The sequence below is a fragment of the Rhineura floridana genome, chromosome 1, assembly GCF_030035675.1.
Source record: "Rhineura floridana isolate rRhiFlo1 chromosome 1, rRhiFlo1.hap2, whole genome shotgun sequence".
NCBI classification, from domain to species: Eukaryota; Metazoa; Chordata; class Lepidosauria; order Squamata; family Rhineuridae; genus Rhineura; species Rhineura floridana.
The window spans coordinates 166,910,774-166,929,091 of record NC_084480.1 but is presented as its reverse complement, the minus strand read 5'-3'; the positions used below and the strand labels follow the sequence as shown (position 1 = coordinate 166,929,091).

At 42.7% G+C, this 18,318-nt stretch overlaps 1 protein-coding gene across 8 annotated transcripts in view; it reads left to right on the top strand.

Annotated features, from left to right (window-relative positions):
• The window catches only part of ADCY10 (adenylate cyclase 10), a 230,898-nt gene that overhangs the window by 209,927 nt on the left and 2,653 nt on the right, over positions 1-18,318 (top strand). For all 8 annotated transcript variants that reach the window (XM_061584568.1, XM_061584558.1, XM_061584533.1 and 5 more), the window contains 2 exons: positions 5,364-5,559; positions 13,506-13,694. In XM_061584568.1, coding sequence (XP_061440552.1) covers positions 5,364-5,559; positions 13,506-13,694 — 385 coding nt within the window. The remainder of the gene's footprint in view (positions 1-5,363; positions 5,560-13,505; positions 13,695-18,318) is intronic.

The following is an 18,318-nucleotide window of genomic DNA, read 5'->3' as shown; positions in this document are numbered from 1 at the left end:
AGTGGAATAAAGGTCTGGCATGGATGTGGCTAGTCAGAGTTTTGGTTTAAATTTCGGTGGAAGACTACATATACCTGTTGTAGTATAAAAAGGTGGGGGGAAACCTGAAAAACAATGATACTATTCACAATATTTTCTTTTTGGAAAGGGGCTTTCCCTTTGTCCAGGCACCTGTTACCAAATTTTCCAAGCTACACAGGGAGTGGATTGGACTGTGAAAGACCAACCCAAATTGTGTTTGCATTTTCACAAATTTGTAGGGCAGTCCAATATCTCAGAGAGTTGGTCCGGTCTCCTGCTCCCCTGGTGCATTCACTATAGTTGCCCAATTTCCCTGGTTTTTAAAGTTTGATAGAAATATCTGTTGATGATAGGTACGTTCTTAAACTGCAAGGGTTTTTTGCCTATTAGTGAATAAACACATAAATGCACAGAAACAATCAAGGGTGAATAAAACTATTTCCCTCAAGCCTCATATAACTGGGGGACTGGATGTCCCAAATTTATTTGTTTATTTATTGCATTTATATACCGTCTCATAGCTGATGCTCTATGGGCAGTTTACAACAATTAAGAACATTAAAAACAAGTATACAAATTTAAACCGTACCAAATTAAAACCCATAGGCAAGTTAAAGCACATGCTATTCAAATGCTGTTAAAAATGCCTGGAAGAAGAGGAAAGTCTTGACCTGGCACGAAAATGATAACAATGTGGGTGCCAGGCACACCTCGTCAGGCAGATCATTCCATAATTTGGGGGCCACCACTGAGAAGGCCATCTCCCTTGTTGCCAGACTCCCAGCTTCCCACGGAGTAGGCACCTGGAGGAGGACCTTTGATGTTGAGCGTAGTGTACGGGTGGGTCCGTGTCGGGAGAGGCATTCCATCAGGTATTGTGGTCCCAAGCCATGTAAGGCTTTATAGGTTAAAACCAGCACCTTGAATTGAGCTTGGAAACATACAGGCAGCCAATAGAAGCGGGCCAGAATTGGTTTTATGTTTGAACCGTCTGTTCCCTGTTACCAATCTGGCCACTGCATTTTGCACAAGCTGCAGTTTCTGAACCGTCTTCAAAGGCAGCCCCACGTAGAGTGCATTGCAGTAATCTAACTTGGAGGTTACCGGAGCGTGGACAACTGAATCCAGGCTATCCCTGTCCAAATAGGGGCATAGCTGGGCCACCAACCAAAGTTGGTAGAAGGCACTCCATGCCACCGAGGCTACCTGAGCCTCAAGTGACAGAGATGGTTCTAGGAGAACCCCCAAGCTGCTCCTTCAGGGGGAGTGCAACCCCATCCAGGACAGGTTGGACATCCACCATCCGGTCAGAAGAACCACCCACTAGCAGCATCTCAGTCTTGTCTGGATTAAGCCTCAGTTTATTAGCCCACATCCAGTCCATTGTTGCAGCCAGGCACCGGTTCAGCACATTGACAGCCTCACCTGAAGATGAAAAGGAGAAATAGAGCTGCGTGTCATCAGCATACTGATGGGAACGCACTCCAAAGCTCCGGATGACCGCACCCAACAGTTTCATGTAGATGCTGAACAGCATGGGGGACAGAAATTTACAATACTATGGTGCCTGTCAATTTGAACAGTTGATACCTTTCATACTTAATCAGGGCCAGTCCCAGACATGCTGGGGCCCTTGGGCACAAGCCTGCCCCAGCACTCCCTTCCATGATTCGTGGCATGATTGATGCCGCAGATTGCACGGTGAGTGCTCCGCAGCCCCCGCCATTCCCTTGTCCAACCTGCCTTTTTGGGCTGTTGTGTGGTTGCATGCTCAGAGCTACCCTTAATCAAGATGGTGGCTGAGGTTTCCCTAAGGGGCTGAAGCCTCTGCCAGCATCTTGACTCATGGCAGGGATGCATGTGTAGAAAACTTTCAAAGGACATCACTCCACCCCATCGAGTTTTACTACAGAGCTTTAGTGTCACTATTTTATTCTTTCATTATTTTCTTCTTGAAGACTGCAGCTACAATATGAGTAGTGTTTACATTTTTGTAATTTTTGCTCTCCTATAGCAAACACTCTTCAGAGGATGTCCAGTTTCATGATGTCAATAAAAAGCAAGTTTAGCAGATGAGATGCACATCCTATTGCAGTAATGTGTGGAAACTTATCCATTATGATCTCCCAGGCCACTTTCATATTTCTTGCATTGTCAGTCAGCAAAACAAATACTTACCACTCCTAACCTTTTGTAAGACTTCACATATTTTACAAGTGAACAGCAGTATGTCTGTTCTCTCCTCTGTCAATGCTTCTGTAAAAAACTGTTTGAGGTGTTATCACAAAGTTTATGATTCCTTCTCCCCTCACATTTGTCCATCCAGCTGTAAGTACTGCAAGACATAGTGCTCCATTGATTTTTCTTTGCACAGATTCCGTTATCCATATTATGACTCTAAAAGAGGCTTGCTCAAAGAATGTCTGCTGGGCAAATGGTATGATGGTCTTAGTAATTTGATTGATTTATGATTTATTACATTTATATACCGCCCCATAGCCGAAGTTGTCTGGGTGGTTTACAACAATTAAGATGTTTTACATTGTTTTTAGATGTTTTAAACATTCCTGCCTTAGGATAGCCTCTCAGGGGCATCTGAGGAGCCAATTTAACAGAAGTATTAAAAGACTGGAGAAAAGATTTTTTTTTCCTGTGGCATTGTAAAGCCCTTAATTTGTAGTTAGAGTACCAACAGAAACATCCCAAAGGTGTGGGATGTATGCATTATCAGCTATTGAGAATGGGGTTCCAAAAGAATATATTACTCTTGCAAGAGCTTGGTCATTTCACCCCCTGGACTTCAGATTTCAGGTTGTCTACAAATGAAGCTACAGAGTATTTTTTGGATGCAGTTGTTTGAAATATTTGTTTACTTCAGAACGTCAATGGGGCAATCATTTGTGATGATGCTGAAGGAGCAGAAAGAGGACTTCTGGAATGAGAACATTGAGAAAACCTACTTGCAGTTGAAGTTTCATAAGAACATAAGAAGAGGCCCATCTAGAGGCCCATCTAGTCCAGCACCCTGTTCTCACAGCTGCCAACCAGATGCCCATGGGAAGCCTGCAAGCAGGACTTGAGCACAAGAGCATTCTCCTACAGTTTTCAACAACTGGTATTAGGAAGCACATGGCCTCTGACTGTGAAGGCAGAACATAGCCATCATGGCTAGTACCCATTGATAGCCTTATCCTCCATGAATTAGTCTATTCCTCTTTTCAAGCCATCCAAGTTGGTGGCCATCACTGCCTCTTGTAGGAGAAACTTCATGCTTTAATTATGAGCTTTCTGAATAAGTACTTTCTTTTGTATGTCCTGAATCTTCCAACATTCAGCTTCATCAGATGTCTCCATAAAAATGTAGGAAGGAAGCCAGACAGTAAATCACATCATCTTCGATGTCTGTATATTAATGCCCAGAGTATGGGAAACAAACAGGAGGACAAGTACAATTTGATAGGTGTAATTGAAACTGGAATACAGCAATTGAAGGATATACAGTAACTTATTCAAAAAGAACAGAAGGAACAGAAAGGTGTATATATATAGATATAGATATAGATATATAGATATCTATATCTATCTATCTATCTATCTATATATGAGAATATCTGGATTAAAATAAATAGGGCAAGGAATGAAAGGAACATGGTGGTTGGAGTCTACTATTGACCACTATATCAAGGAGATGACAAGGATGAAACTTTTGAAAAGCAAATTGCCAATGTTTTGAGGAGGCATGACATAGTAGTAATGGGGGACTTCAATTACCCCAATATCTTTTGGGAGACATATTCTGTCAAACATAGCCCCTCCAAGAAATTCCTGACTTATGTTGAAGATAACTTTCTCCTACAGAAATTGGAGGAAGGAACTAGAGGATCAGCTACCTTTGACTTGATTCTAACCAACAGAGGTAACTTTGTGGATGAAGTGGAAGTTACGGGAACTTTGAAGGAAAGAGACCATGATATTCTTGAGTTCTTGATTTTCAAGGAAGCAAAACCTGAGAGTAGCCATATGCGTGTCCTGGATTTCAGGAAGGCCGATTTCAGGAAACTGAAAACAATGATAAGTAAGGTTCCATGACAAGTGACCCTAATGACAAAAGGAAATTCTAAAACCACAATGGCAAACAATTCCAACAAAGAAAAAAGGTAAAAGACAGCAGAAGAAGCTAATGTGGCTTCACAGAAAGCTTAGAAATGACCTGAAAACAAAAAAAAGGACACATACAGGAAGTGGAAGGAAGGCCAGGTCACAAAGGAAGAGTACAGATAGATAGCACAGAATTGCAGGGATGGTGTCAGGAAGGCTAAAGCAGAGAATGAGCTGAGGTTAGTGAGGGATGCTAAAAGCAACAAAAAGATTTCTTCAGATATATAGAAATGGTGGTATAGCTATTCAGTGAGGATGGCAAAATGATAAGAGATGACAAAGTAGAGGCAGAAGTGCTCAATTCCTACTTTGGCTCAGCCTTCTCTCAAAAGGGGGTCTACAACCCTTCTGGCAAACACGAAGTAGAAGGGGCAGGATTGCAGCTTGAGATTGATAGACAAATGGTCAAGAAATACCTAATCACTTTGAATGAGTTCAGATCTCTAAGGTCTGATGAACTGCATCATACAGTATTGAAGGAACTGGCTGAAGAACATTTGGAGCCACTGTCTATTATCTTGGTAAAATCATGGAGGATGGGTGAAGTGCCAGATGAGGGCTAATTTTATTCCTATCGACAAGCAGGGTACCGCATAGCTTGGTCCTGAACCCAGTGCTCTTCAACATTTTATTAATGACTTGGATGAGGAGGTACAGGGTATGCTTATCAAATTTGCAGATGATACAAAATCTGGAGGGATAGCCTGGAAGACAGAAACAAAATTCAGAGTGATATTGATAGGCTAGAGCACTGGGCTGAAAACAACAGAATGAAATTTAATAGTTCTACACCTAGGAAAAAGAAAACAAATGCACAGTTATAAGATGGGGGTATTTGGTTCAGCAGTATTACATAGGAGAAGAATTTTGGAATTGTTGATCACAACTGAATATGAACCAACAGTGCGATGTGGCTGCAAAAAAGGCAAATGCTATTTTAGAATGATGTAGTGGTTAAGGTGCTGGACTAAGACTGGGGAGACCAGCGTTCGAATCCCCACACAGCCATGAAGCTCACTGGGTGACCTTAGGCCAGTCACTGCCTCTCAGCCTCAGAAAAAGGCAATGGTAAACCCCCTCTGAATACCCTTTTGCCCTGAAAATTGGAGCTCAGGGTCTACATATTTAGAAAGAAAACAGTTGAGTCTCCTCTTAACATGTATTGACATAGGTCTGTTTTATAGGTGTGCCAGACTTCAAAACTGGAATGACTTTATAGAGGTGTTTGAACAGGCGAGAAGGTTGCTGAGGAGAACAAGTGCTTCGCTCTATGCTAACCATGGATTCTGCAAGTTTGTGGAGTGTGAGGCTCTACTGCTGAGAAAATATATTGAGGAAAAGCCTGATAAGGCTTGTGAGATGCGCAACAAGATAACAAAAGTAAGAGTCTTGGAGGTGGGCTCTGGAAATGTTCTCAATCTCTAGTCTTGAAGTTAAGAGTGCATACAGAGTACCAAAAGATAGGAGTCACAACATATAAAGTTTGCCTTACAAGACTAGCCTTTTCCAGTGCATTAGATAATGTCACCTTCACTGGTCACCAAATAGCTGATTCTCAAAACAGTCTATCTGTCCCATTGCTTCTTATATATACAGACAGTGAATGGTTAAATCCCCAGCTGAGGATTGCCCTGTTGCTTTCACAAACAGAGAGCTTAACCACAAACCCAGGTTCAAAAAACATAGTCTGGTTTAGTGTGTTATGCAAACCAGTCAGAGAGAGAAAGAAGTGATTTTTAAAAAAAATTCACATTCCATTGCATTAAACAGCTTTTCCTGACTAGCAGAAAACAAAAGGGCAGATCTAGAATTGCAAGGCTATGATCCTCTTGGACAGTTCTACAGAAGTGAAAAATGATGCCATTCTCACATTCTTCCCCTTCTCCAGTGCCATCATCTTCTCACCCCTATCCCCAGAGAAGGCATATCCTGTCTTTCCCCACAGATGGGACAGAACAGTAGTCCATGGGAATAATGAGGGGACCAAGAAGAGCTGCACCATCCTCTCTCTGCACAGCTGTTACAGAGACAGGCTGCCTGGGTTATGTTCTGGCAGAAAATGATTGCCCATTCTTTCAGGTTCCCTCTTAGCCATGTTCCTGTAGGAAAGTCATTACTGACAGCAAGTTCTACTTGGATGCCATAGAAGTCATAGTTTGGAATTTAAAAACAATTGTATCAACAGGTTGGTATATAATAATAAATGTGCAGATTGGTATAAGTCTATGGAAGCCATTTTCCAAAATGGCTGATGGCTATTCTCTTGTAGAATTTTATGAACCATGGCATCTACATCTGCAAAATTTATGTCAAACTACAAGTTTTTGGGGTTTCAATAATAGCCAATATAATATAATACATTTAATAATAATTAATTAAAATAATGCCAATAATTTTCAAAATATGTAGACAAGAATAAGGAACTGGGGTTGTGCCAAAATAAGCCTGGGCCACCACAAATGATTATTCACACTCCCAGGGAAGTACCCTCTGTGAGATGGTATTAAATTGTGTCTGGTCCAATGCCTCATTTTGGTGCAGGACACCCCTATGCCAAAAATAGCTAAAATATGTAGATGAGGATGAGGAAGTGTGGGTCTGCACCCCAAAATAATCTTTGGGCACCACAAATGATATAACTACACCTCCAGGAGACTGCTCCCATTTGATAGCCAGACTGTCCATTGAACGGAGACCATGGAGGGGATTCCACAAATAGTAGGACATAATGGGATCTGACATTTAGATAAATGTGGTCACTAGGAACTAGGGATGCATGAGAATTCCTTTTTGAAACTGAATTTTATAATAGTTTGCATGGTCACCCTGTATTGTGGACACAGCATGCTTGCTGTAAACTCAGAATCCATGGGGTGGGAATTCCACTTAAGTACTACTCACTGGCTGCCCCCTTGATGGGGCATCTCATATTTTACCAAAGGACTGAATACCACCCAGAGCTAGCACACTGAAAAGAAACCTAAACAGAAAGACTGGGGTGACAGAGGAATCAGACAGAAGAGGGACAGAGAGAAAAAAAGGAATGCCAAACCTCCACCTGCAGGCTTGCGAGTGCAATGGGGGCATTCCTGCCATGGCTCTGGAGCCCCCCACTGCTGCCACCAAGCCCCTGCTGCTTGCCCCACATCAGGGTACATCATGCAAAGAAGACTCCTCTTCCTTCTCCTTCTCCCTCATGACCTAGCCCTGGCTCCTGGGAGGAAGGGCGGTATAGGTGTTTAATACACAAATTGTCTTGCCGGAACACCCTGAAGTCAGTCATGAACGAGGAGCTGTGCTTTTCTTTAATAGGTTTATTAAAATATTTTGGTTCAGAGAACTTCATGAGTCAACTTACAGGTTACACAGGATTCAGCATCATTACTAGGCTAGACTTGACACAACTACACTGCATTAAGACATTGTCGTAGCAACTAGACATGCCCTCTCACCCGGTTTAAGTAAGGTTGGGTGGGCATCCTGCTTAATTAATTAATTGATTGATTGATAGATAAATAAATAAATAGCTTGTAGTTCTTGCATGTATTCTGCTGCCGCAGGGATGGCCTGAGTGGAGGTTGGGTTGTGAAAGGTGTGAGGGTGGTATCCATAGTTGGTGAAGAAGAGGGTCTGCTGGGTAGAGGCATGCACTGAATTGTTATAGGCAAACTCTGTGAAGGGTAGCAGAGACACCCAGTTGTCCTGCTGATAGCTGACATGGCAGCAAATGTACTGTTCCAAGGTGCCATTGACCTTTTCTGTCTGCCCATCCATCTGGGGGTGGTGTGCAGAGGACAGTCGTAGCTTGATCTGTAGTAGCTGTAGCAGGGTGTGCCAATAATGGGTGGTGAACTGGGGTCCCCATTCTGAGACCAGGCTTTTTGAGAATCCATGTGCCCAAAAAATGTGTTTGATGAACAGTTGAGTGGCCTCCTTGGCAGTTAGTAGGCTTGTGCATGGGATGAAATGGGCCATTTTGCTGAAGTAATACTACCACTAGAAAGATGATGTTCCCCTGGGATGAGGGTAGATCTGTGATGAAGTCCAGGGTCATCATTCTTCAAGGTCCCTCAAGGTCTGGCTGGGCGCCCAGAGGCATGCTTGGCCCTCATGCACATGGGGCAAGACTGCACATACCTCTCCATGTCATGCTTGATCCTGAGCCACCAAAAGCCTTGTGTGACTGCCTGTAGAGTTTTAAACACTCCAAAGTGCCCAGCAGTTGGGGAGTCATGGCAGTGTCACAGGATCTTGGCCCAGAGCTCTTCTGGGGGCACATGTGGGCCACATAATAGTATAGCATCCTCCCCTCTGGTAGAAGCCTGGCACCTGATTCTAAGGGGGCTCCTGTAGCTCTCAGACCTGCTCTTGGGCAAACAGATCTTGTTCCTGGGCAGTGCGTAGCTCTTTGGTCCAGGGATCTGGACTAGCCACTGCCACCAACTTGTCCAAGAGGATGATGTGCTGCAGAGGCGGGTCACGCCAGGATCTGTTGTATTCTGCCTTTCAGGAGAGAGCATCTACTCTACAGTTTTGGGTATGGGGGACATAGGAAATCTTGAAGTGGAACCTCATGAAGACTTCAGACCAGCACACTTGATGCTGATTAAATTTGTGGGCTGTCTGGAGGCTCTCAAGGTTCTGCTGAGCAATACCGGCCTCCACTATGTGCCATGCTCCTTTAAGGAAGTGCCACCGAGTTTTGAATGTGTCGTGGGTGGCCAGTAGCTCCTTCTCCTAGTCCATGTAATTTTGTTCATAGTTGGTCAACTTTCGGGAGGAGTACACACAAGGATGCAGCCCTCCCCCTCCACTGGAGGGCTGTAACAACACTGCTCTAATGGCTGAGGCATGCATCCAAGGCATCTGTTTCCACCACAAAAGGTTGATGGGGGTCAGCATTATTGGTTCGGAGGAGAATAACAACTTTAGATGTTCAAAAGCCTGTTGGGCAGCTTCGGTCCATCGAAAGGAGCCAGTTCCTTTTAGGCAGTCTGTCAGTGGAGCAGTCATGTTGGAGAAGGCAGCGATGAAGCGTCTATAGTAAACTGACAAATCCCAAGAATCACAGTAGGTTCTTTTTGGTCTTGGGGGGTGCCAGGGGAGCACATAAGGCACCTTTTCCGGGTCCATCTCTACTCCTGTGGGGTTAATATGATATCCCAGAAAGTCCAGAGTGGTTTGATCAAACCCACACTTCTCCAACTTGGTGTACAGGTGATGCTCTCAGTCTCTGCATCACAGCCCTCACATGAGCCTCATGCTGTTCTGTGGAGTCAGAGTAAATAAGGATGCCATCTAAATAGACGATCATAAAGTGATCTAAGTTGCCCTGAAAGATGTCATTCATAAAGTTCTGGAAGGCAGCTGGAGCATTTGATAGTCAAAAAGGCATGACCAGGTACTCAAAATGGCCATGCCAAGTCTTGAAGACAGTTTTCCACTCATCCCCTTCCTGGATCCTGAGTATATTCACTTAACATCAGAGTATAAAGCCTTGAAGGTACAGAATCTCATTAGGTTACAATACTTTAATGAACAGAATGGAAACTCAAAATCTAGTTACAGAGCCAGAGTTATAGTCTTACAACACACATTCATATAATAATATCTCTCACCATCAGATGACATGAATAGATGGGATACATGACATCTGCAGCTCTTTGACGGAATCTCCAGAGAGACTGCTTCTGTAGCCCAAATGGCTTGGTTTCTTACATGTTTTCTGATCAAGAGTTGTGCATCAGGTGATCTATACCTGATGCTTCTAGGGATCCTGCATCTAAGATGTTCCATCTCCATTCATCTAAAATGCACCACACTCAACGTCCTTTTAAAGGAGTTTCATCTCGCTCAGGCAGACATACTGGCATTCTTTGCAGAATTCTTATTGGTGTGTGTTTACTAGTTCCCTCTTCGCAGACACTCAACTGCATTTAAGATGTATCATACATTACAAACGGAGGGGGAGTCCTCTCCTCCATTAATCAAAGAATTTAACATTTTTTTAAAAAGAGAAAAAGAAAAACATAAAATGACAGACACTTACATGAGGAATATGAATATAGGAAATCTATAAACGAAAATATAGGACAAGGCCCATAACAACAGACTTCCAATACTGTAGGGATTTCCAGGACTTTCTATACTTTTAAATAATAAAATAAGATGATGATGATGAGCCAATGATTGTCAAAATATGGAGAAAAGAATAAGGAATTTGGGTTGTGCACCACAAAATAATTTTTGGGCCACCATAGATCAGAAGAGTGTCCTTTATGAGATGGCATTGAATTACATCTGGCCCAATGCTTTGTTTAGGTGCAGTATACTGTCAAGTGTGACACCCCCATGCCAATAATAGCCAAAATATGTAAAATAAGGAACTGGGGGTGTACACCCCAAAAGAATATGTGGGCCACCAAAAGCAATATTTCCAGGAGACTACCCTTCAAGATAGCATAGGTTACATCCAAAGTAGTGCTAAGTCAGGGCCCCATCAGCACAAGGATTTCTGCTCACACAATGGAACTTTGCCCTTCTGGAGCTGATTTGGGGAAGATGCAGGGCACATGTAATGGGAGGAGAAGGGGTAAAGTCCTGTTGCACTAATGGAAATACTTGTGCTGACAGGACTTGTTCATTCAATATCATACATAGACAGAGAGAAGTGGAATTCATGACAGGAGAGTTCCTTTATTGGCAAAGTTCCCTTTTTTCTTTGGGACCAATCAGGGTTCTGAGTTCTTTTCCTGGGAAGCTTTTCCAACTTATTCTGAATTCTAATATTACCTGTATACTCGTTATAGTCAACCATGCTTCTCTGACTTCATCTTTTCTCTCTGACTGTTGCCTGCATAACTTTAAACAGATATAAAGCAACTTCTCATTTTTTCCTTGGGGCGTTCTTGAAAGCTTCTTTTTTTGTCACCTCTGTCTATGTCAGGGATTCCCCTGGACCCTCAGCCTCACTACTTTTAAAACAGGCTTCCTTAACTCTTCACTGCCACCAATTCTCACAAAAAACATTTTAAACCCTCCTAGTAGCATGTGTGGAAGGCTTTAGGCATGAGCACACACCACCACTGACAGACAGTATAAATCTCAAACTATGTTGTAGGTTTATTAAAGGGATATTATTTACAAAAGGGAATAGGGTTTCTTATTTGAGGACTTTATAAGTGTTCACTGGCAGATTCTAAAGTCTCCAGAAATAACATTGCTGTCGCTTGCCTTTAAGTAGCTCTCCCTTCAGGCCAATCTCCCTACACTCCAGTCAGTTACTCCCACAACACAGTCCAGCTACTGGGGCCGATCTGCCTCTGTGCCCCAAAGCTCCTCTGGTTGCATTCCCGGCTCTGGGGCAGTTTAGCCAGTGTTATACCCCCGCTTGTGTCACTTCCCTTTGGCAAGACCTTTCTTCAGGGGAGCCCCTCAGACCATCTCAATGCCTGGCCCCCTTCTGATCTTTACCAGAAGCTATTAATGACACCCTAGGCATGCAGTTACTGTCATCAACTAACTCGAACTCGAACTCTCCACTCGAACTGCTCTCCCTAACTGGCAGCTCCTACAGCCTGGAACCTCCAGCCAATCAGGAAGAACTTACCTGATCAGGCCCCATCTACTAGGATCTTAAAGCTATCATGTCTCTCTCCTCTCAGAACCTGTCAGCAAGCAACCACTGCCAAGCAGGCTTGCACCAGTGTTACCAAATAAGGCCCCATGGCAGTCACAGAGGTCATATATTTTTTAAAACACACACATATACAGCATTTCTCCACAGTCTACATCACTTCTGTTGCCACATTTCCCTCCATTTTGTTTCCCAAATTGGATTTATTGGAAAATGCTACCACTTCTACCTCCTGCCTTGCCTTATCAGAGAAACATAGAATAGTAGAGTTGGAAGGGGCCTATAAGGCCATCGAGTCCAACCCCCTGCTCAATGCAGGAATCCAAATCAAAGCATTCCCGACAGATGGCTGTCCAGCTGCCTCTTGAATGCCTCCAGTGTCGGAGAGCCCACTACCTCTCTAGGTAATTGGTTCCATTGTCGTATGGCTCTAAGACTTAGGAAGTTTTTCCTGATGTTCAGTCGAAATCTGGTTTCCTGCAACTTGAGCCCATTATTCCGTGTCCTGCACTCTGGGACGATTGAGAAGAGATCCCGGCCCTCCTCTATGTGACAACCTTTCATGTACTTGAAGAGTGCTATCATATCTCCCCTCAGTCTTCTCTTCTCCAGGCTAAACATGCCCAATTCTTTCAGTCTCTCCTCATAGGGCTTGGTTTCCAGTTCCCTGATCATCTTTGTTGCCCTCCTCTGAACCCGTTCCAGTTTGTCTGCATCCTTCTTGAAGTGCGGAGACCAGAACTGGACGCAGTATTCAAGATGAGGCCTAACCAGTGCTGAATAGAGGGGAACTAGTACTTCACACAATTTGGAAACTATACTTCTGTTAATGCAGCCTAATAATAATAATAATAATAATAATAATAAATTTAATTTCTTCGTCGCCTATCTGGCCAATGGCCACTCTAGGCGACTTACAAAATTGTTAAAATACAATTGATAAAATACAGTAATACAATATAAAAACAACACATCTGCAGCAACAATATTAAAACTGGGCAGGAGGCATTTCAGTTATAACAATTAACCTTCCCTGGATACCCCGAAGGCCTGCTGAAAGAGCCAGGTCTTTAAGGCTTTCCGAAACACATTTAGAGAAGAGGCGTGCCAGAGATCTTGTGGGAGGGAGTTCCAAAGAGTGGGGGCCGCCACTGAAAATGCCCTCTCTCTTGTACCCGCCTAATATAGCATTTGCCCTTTTTGCAGCCACATCACACTGTTGGCTCATATTCAGCTTGTGATCAACGACAATTCCAAGTTCCTTCTCACATGTCGTACTGCTGAGCCAAGTATCCCCATCTTATAACTGTGCATTTGGTTTCTTTTTCCTAAGTGTAGAACTTTGTATTTATCCCTGTTGAATTTCATTCTGTTGTTTTCAGCCATTCTCTCCTTTCAACTCAAAGTGCCTGAATGTCTATTTACTCTCCTTAATTTTTCTCAGCTGTGTTTGAAACTCTGCCTTATTTCTTTTCACTGGCTTGAATAATAATTATTATTCCTATTAGACTATTATTGTACATGATGGGGTCTTTACAGAATGGCATGACCAAGATCTGAGGAGCTTATAACCTAAAGACAAAGGGAGAGAAGGGAGAAGCAACATTTTGTCTTTACCTTCCAACCTCCTTGTTATAACCTTGTTATACTTCTGACTGTGACTGATATGATTCTCCATTGCTCTCATTAGAATTTGGAACAGGCAACTACTCAGTGCTCCACAAGCCCAGTCTACTACTCTAGGGTTTACCATATGAAGGCCTACGTCCAACTAATGCTTGGGCATGATGAATATAGCCAAAGCTTTCTTGAGAAGGCATTCCAGGACAGTGAGATGTATGGAAACCATTTGGAGCGATCCTGGCTAGAGATTACCAAGGTAAGGCCTTGAGAACTGATCACCAATTAGTAAAAATGATTATCCATGGACAATGAACTTGTGACATCCAAGAAGAATATGGGACTACATGACAACTTGGGAGTAAATGAAACAGGGCTTTTTTAAAAAAAGGCCTGTTCCTCTGATTGGTCCAATATTGTTGGGGTTTATGGGATAAAACAATTATGTGGTTCAGTCTGTAGCAGAGAGAAAATGGCAAAAGCAGAATGAGCAATAAGCAGCCCCATCTCCACCCTCACGCAGTCTAGGAGAATAAAGCTAACTAGCTTTCTTCACTAAAGTATATAAAATTAGTTGACTCATGGCCTCTTTATGCATGCAAAGGTACGGGCACAGCTTAGGAAATCAGAAAGAAGAAATAAAGGTTAAGTCAATCCATAGTTTTCAGTTTCTGTTAAACAGCCTCATTCCTGCTTGCTCACATGGTAATGAAGGATTCAAAAGGGCAGCACAGCAAAAAGGAGAGGAAAAACATGTACTAAAGCATGTACCACCCTCCCCCGCAATGGCAGCATGTGAGGTTTTCTATTTCCAATACCCCTTCTCAAACTCATGTGCAAGAAACCACCAAATCCCATCTTGACTCACAGGTTCTCGAAGCATATTGGAAGCATATTCCAATATGGCTTGATCAAGATATCCACTGCCATGTTTGCACTTGGACAGCAGCTCATCTTCATGACTCCCATTTCTGTCAGTTCATGCACCATGTGGTATTTAATCCTGATGTGCTTGGTGCAAGCTTGAATCTTCTCAGGTTGAGAAAGTCTAATACAACTTTGGTTATCTCCCATATTCTAAATTGGTTTTTGTTATTCCAAAGTCTGTCAGTAACAGGTCAATCCACATTAATTCTCTGAATGCTTCTGCTGTGGCTATGCATTCAGATTCAGTGGAAGAGACGGCTATTTTCTTCTTGTTTATGGTTGGTCCTGGATACAGACTCATCCCCATATACAAATAAGCATTCACTGGTGGATTTGTAGTCTGAGATGTCTTCAGTCCAGACTGCATCAGTGTATTTTACAAATCTTGAATTACTGTTGGCTGGCAATCTCAGATTAAAGTCCATAGTCCTTTTCAAGTATCCAGCCCCCTTTTGACAGCAGTTAAATTACTTTTTGTGGGTGAGCTTGTTTTCCTGCTTAGAATCCCTATGGTGGGTCCTATGTTCTGGTAGTGGTAGTCAAGTACAGAAGCTTCCCTATTGCTGGTCTGAACTAGTCCTGGCTAACCCCATTGGATTCAGATGCAGACTCACTGGTGTGTTTTTCTCTGTTATGTTTAATGTGGAATTTCAGCTAAGAGTGTTTTATAAATGCTGCCCTGGGCTCCTGCTGGGAGGAAGGATGGGATATAAATCAAATAATAAATAAATAAGTAAATAAATTAGTGTACAGGTTACACAGGATTTTCCATCTCTACACAGCAATATAGAGCCTGACTGCTCAAGGTAAGACATTGTTGCAGCGACTAGACATGCCCCGTGAGACTCTTCTAAAAGGCTCAGGGTGGGCTCTCTATTTTTGTGGGGAAGGTGTCTCTGAAAGGGACTGGATTAACAAGTAGGTGCTCCTATGAACAGGACAAGCTGTGGGTGTTAATTGTGCCTCTTGGCACATGTGCCAACACATCCTTAGCAGATCTTCTTTGCACACTGTCTCTGATTCAGTCTCCAATTCCCTCCTTCAATCAAAGGTGGCTTTAGTGGCTGAGGTAACAAGGGAGGGGGAGAAGGAGGAACAGGGTCTGGCTTATTGTCAGACAGCCGTGTTTCTTCAGTTGGAACTGAAACTAAGGGGACAGAACTATCACTGTCTAAAGTGCTGAAGCCTTCTCCTATTTCAGCCTCCTGCTATTGTAGCCCACTGGGTCCCTCAAAAGGGGAAACTTCCCAAAAATGAAGGTATTGGTAAAAATTATTTATTTATTTAAAATATTTCTATCCCACCCTTCCACCCTATAATAGGGCACTCAGGGAGGCTTACAAAAATAAAATCAAACATGTACATAATAACATTGTAAACAGTAAAATCACAAAAACATTAAAATAAATTAAAATACATAAAATACAACACACACACACACACACACACAGGGATTGGTACTAAAGGGACTACAAAGGTAAAATTTGGCGTAGGAGGCATAAAATCAGTGTCAGGCTCTACCTTCAGAAAGAAAGTTGAGTGAATACCGTAGATCAGGAAAAGTAGCACCAGGGACAAGAGGTTGTCGTCATGGTTAATTAGCAGAGTCAAAGAAGCTATTAGAAGCAAGGTTTCCTTCACAAAATGGAACTCCTGTCCAAATGAGGAAAATAAAAAAGGAACACAAACTCTGGCAAAAGAAAGGCAATAAGGGATGCTAAAAAAGAATTTGAGAAGCACTTTGCTAAAAACATAAAAACCAACAACAAAAAATTAGTTAAATACATTAAATACATTCAAAGCAGGAGACAATCCAAGGAGGCAGTTGGACCCTTGGACGACAAGGGAGTCAAAGGTGTGAGAAAGAAGACTGCGGAGAAGCTAAATGAATTATTTCCATCTCTCTTCACAGTGGAGAATATAGGGCAGATCCCTGTGCCTGAGCTATTTTTTACAAGAAGGGAGTCTGAGGAACTAAGGCATATAGTGGTGAAGAGATATGAAGTTCTATGCTTAATAAACAAAATAAAAAATGACAAATTGCCAGGCCTGAATGGCATCCACCCAAGAGTTCTCAAAGAAATCAAATGTGAGATAGAAACGTGAGGACCTTGGAATTGTAGTGGATCGCAAGTTGAACATGACCCAGCAGTGTGATTTGCAAAAAGATTTGCAAAAAAGGCAAATGCGGTTTTGGGCTGCATAAAGAGAGCTATAGTTTCCAGGTCGAGGGAAGTAATAGTCCCACTATATTCTGCATTAGTCAGGCCTCATCTGGAATACTGCGTTCAGTTCTGGGCGCCTCATTTTAAGAAAGATATAAACAAGTTAGAGCGGGTTCAGAAGAGGGCGACAAGGATGATAGCCGGTATGGAGAACAAGTCTTATGAGGAAAGGTTGAAGGAACTTGGCATGTTCAGTCTGGTGAAGAGAAGGCTGAGGGGTGACATGGTTGCACTCTTTAAGTACCTGAAGGGCTGTCCCATAGAGGAGGGTACAGATTTGTTCACTGCTGCCCCAGAGGGTAGGGCTAGGTATAATGGTTTTAAGTTGCAGGAGCGTAGATTCAGATTGGACATTAGAAGGAACTTCTTGACAGTAAGGGCAGTTCGGCAATGGAACCGACTGCCTAGGGAGGTGGTGGGATCCCCTTCGCTGGATGTCTTCAAGCAGAGGCTGGACAGCTATCTGCGGGAGATGCTCTAGCTGTGGATTTCCTGCTGTGAGCAGGGGGTTGGACTCGATGGCCTACAAGGCCCCTTCCAACTCTATGATTCTATGATTCTATAGCTGATCTTCTAACAAATATATGTAGCTTGTCCCTCAGATCTGCCTCCATATCTGAGGACTGGAAAGTGCCAATGTAACACCAATCTTTATAAAGGGATCAGGGGGGATCCCAGAAATAACAGGCCAATTAGCTTAACATCTGTCAGGGGAAACCTGATAGAAAGCATTGTTAAAGATAAAATAACCAAGTGTATAGAACAAGCTTTGCTGAAGCAGTGCAGACATGATAGGTTTGTCTCACCAACTTATTGGAATTCTTTGAGAGTATCAACAAGCATAAAGATAGAGGTGATCAGGTTGACAAGGTGTACTTTCACTTTCAAAAAGCTTTTGACGAAGTACCTCACCAAAGACTCCTGAGTAACCTTAGCAGTCATAGAATAAAAGATGTCCTCTTGTGAAGGAGGAACTAGTTGAACAGCAGGAAACAGAGAGTAAGAATGGAGGGATGTAGAAAGTGGAGCCCCCAAGGTTTGGTATTGGGACCTGTGCTTTAAAAAAATTTCAATAAACAATCTAGAGTTAGGGATGAGCAGTGAGGTGGCCAAGTTTGCTGATGATCCTAAATTGTTCAGGGTCTTTAAAACAAAAAGAGATTGTGAAGTGCTCCATAAAGACCTTTCCAAACTGTGTGAATGGGTGGTAAAATTGCAAATGCAATGCAATGTGAGCAAGAGTAAGGTGAGGCATGTTGGGGCAAAAACCCTAAATTTCACATAAATACTCTATGGGGTCTGAACTGGCAGTGATTGACCAGGGATGAGACCTTGGAGTCATGGTGGATAGATCAATGAAGATGTTGACCCAGTGTGTGGCATCTGTGAAAAAGGCAAATTCAATGCTAGGGATCTTTAGGAAAGATATTGGAAATAAAACTGCTAATATCATAATGCCATTGTACAGTGGGACCACATTTAGAATACTGTGTACGGTTCTGGTCACCTCACCTCACCTCAGAAAGGATATTGTAGAGTTGGAAAAGATGCAAAAAAGGACAACCAAGATTATCAAGGGGATGGAGCGACTCCCCTATGAGGAAAGGTTGAACCTTTTGAGTTTAGAGAAAAGGTGAGTAAGGTGACATGATAGAATTTTATAGAATTATGCATGGCATCTAGAGAGTGGATAAAGTTTTTCTTCCTCTCTCATAACACTAGAACTCATTG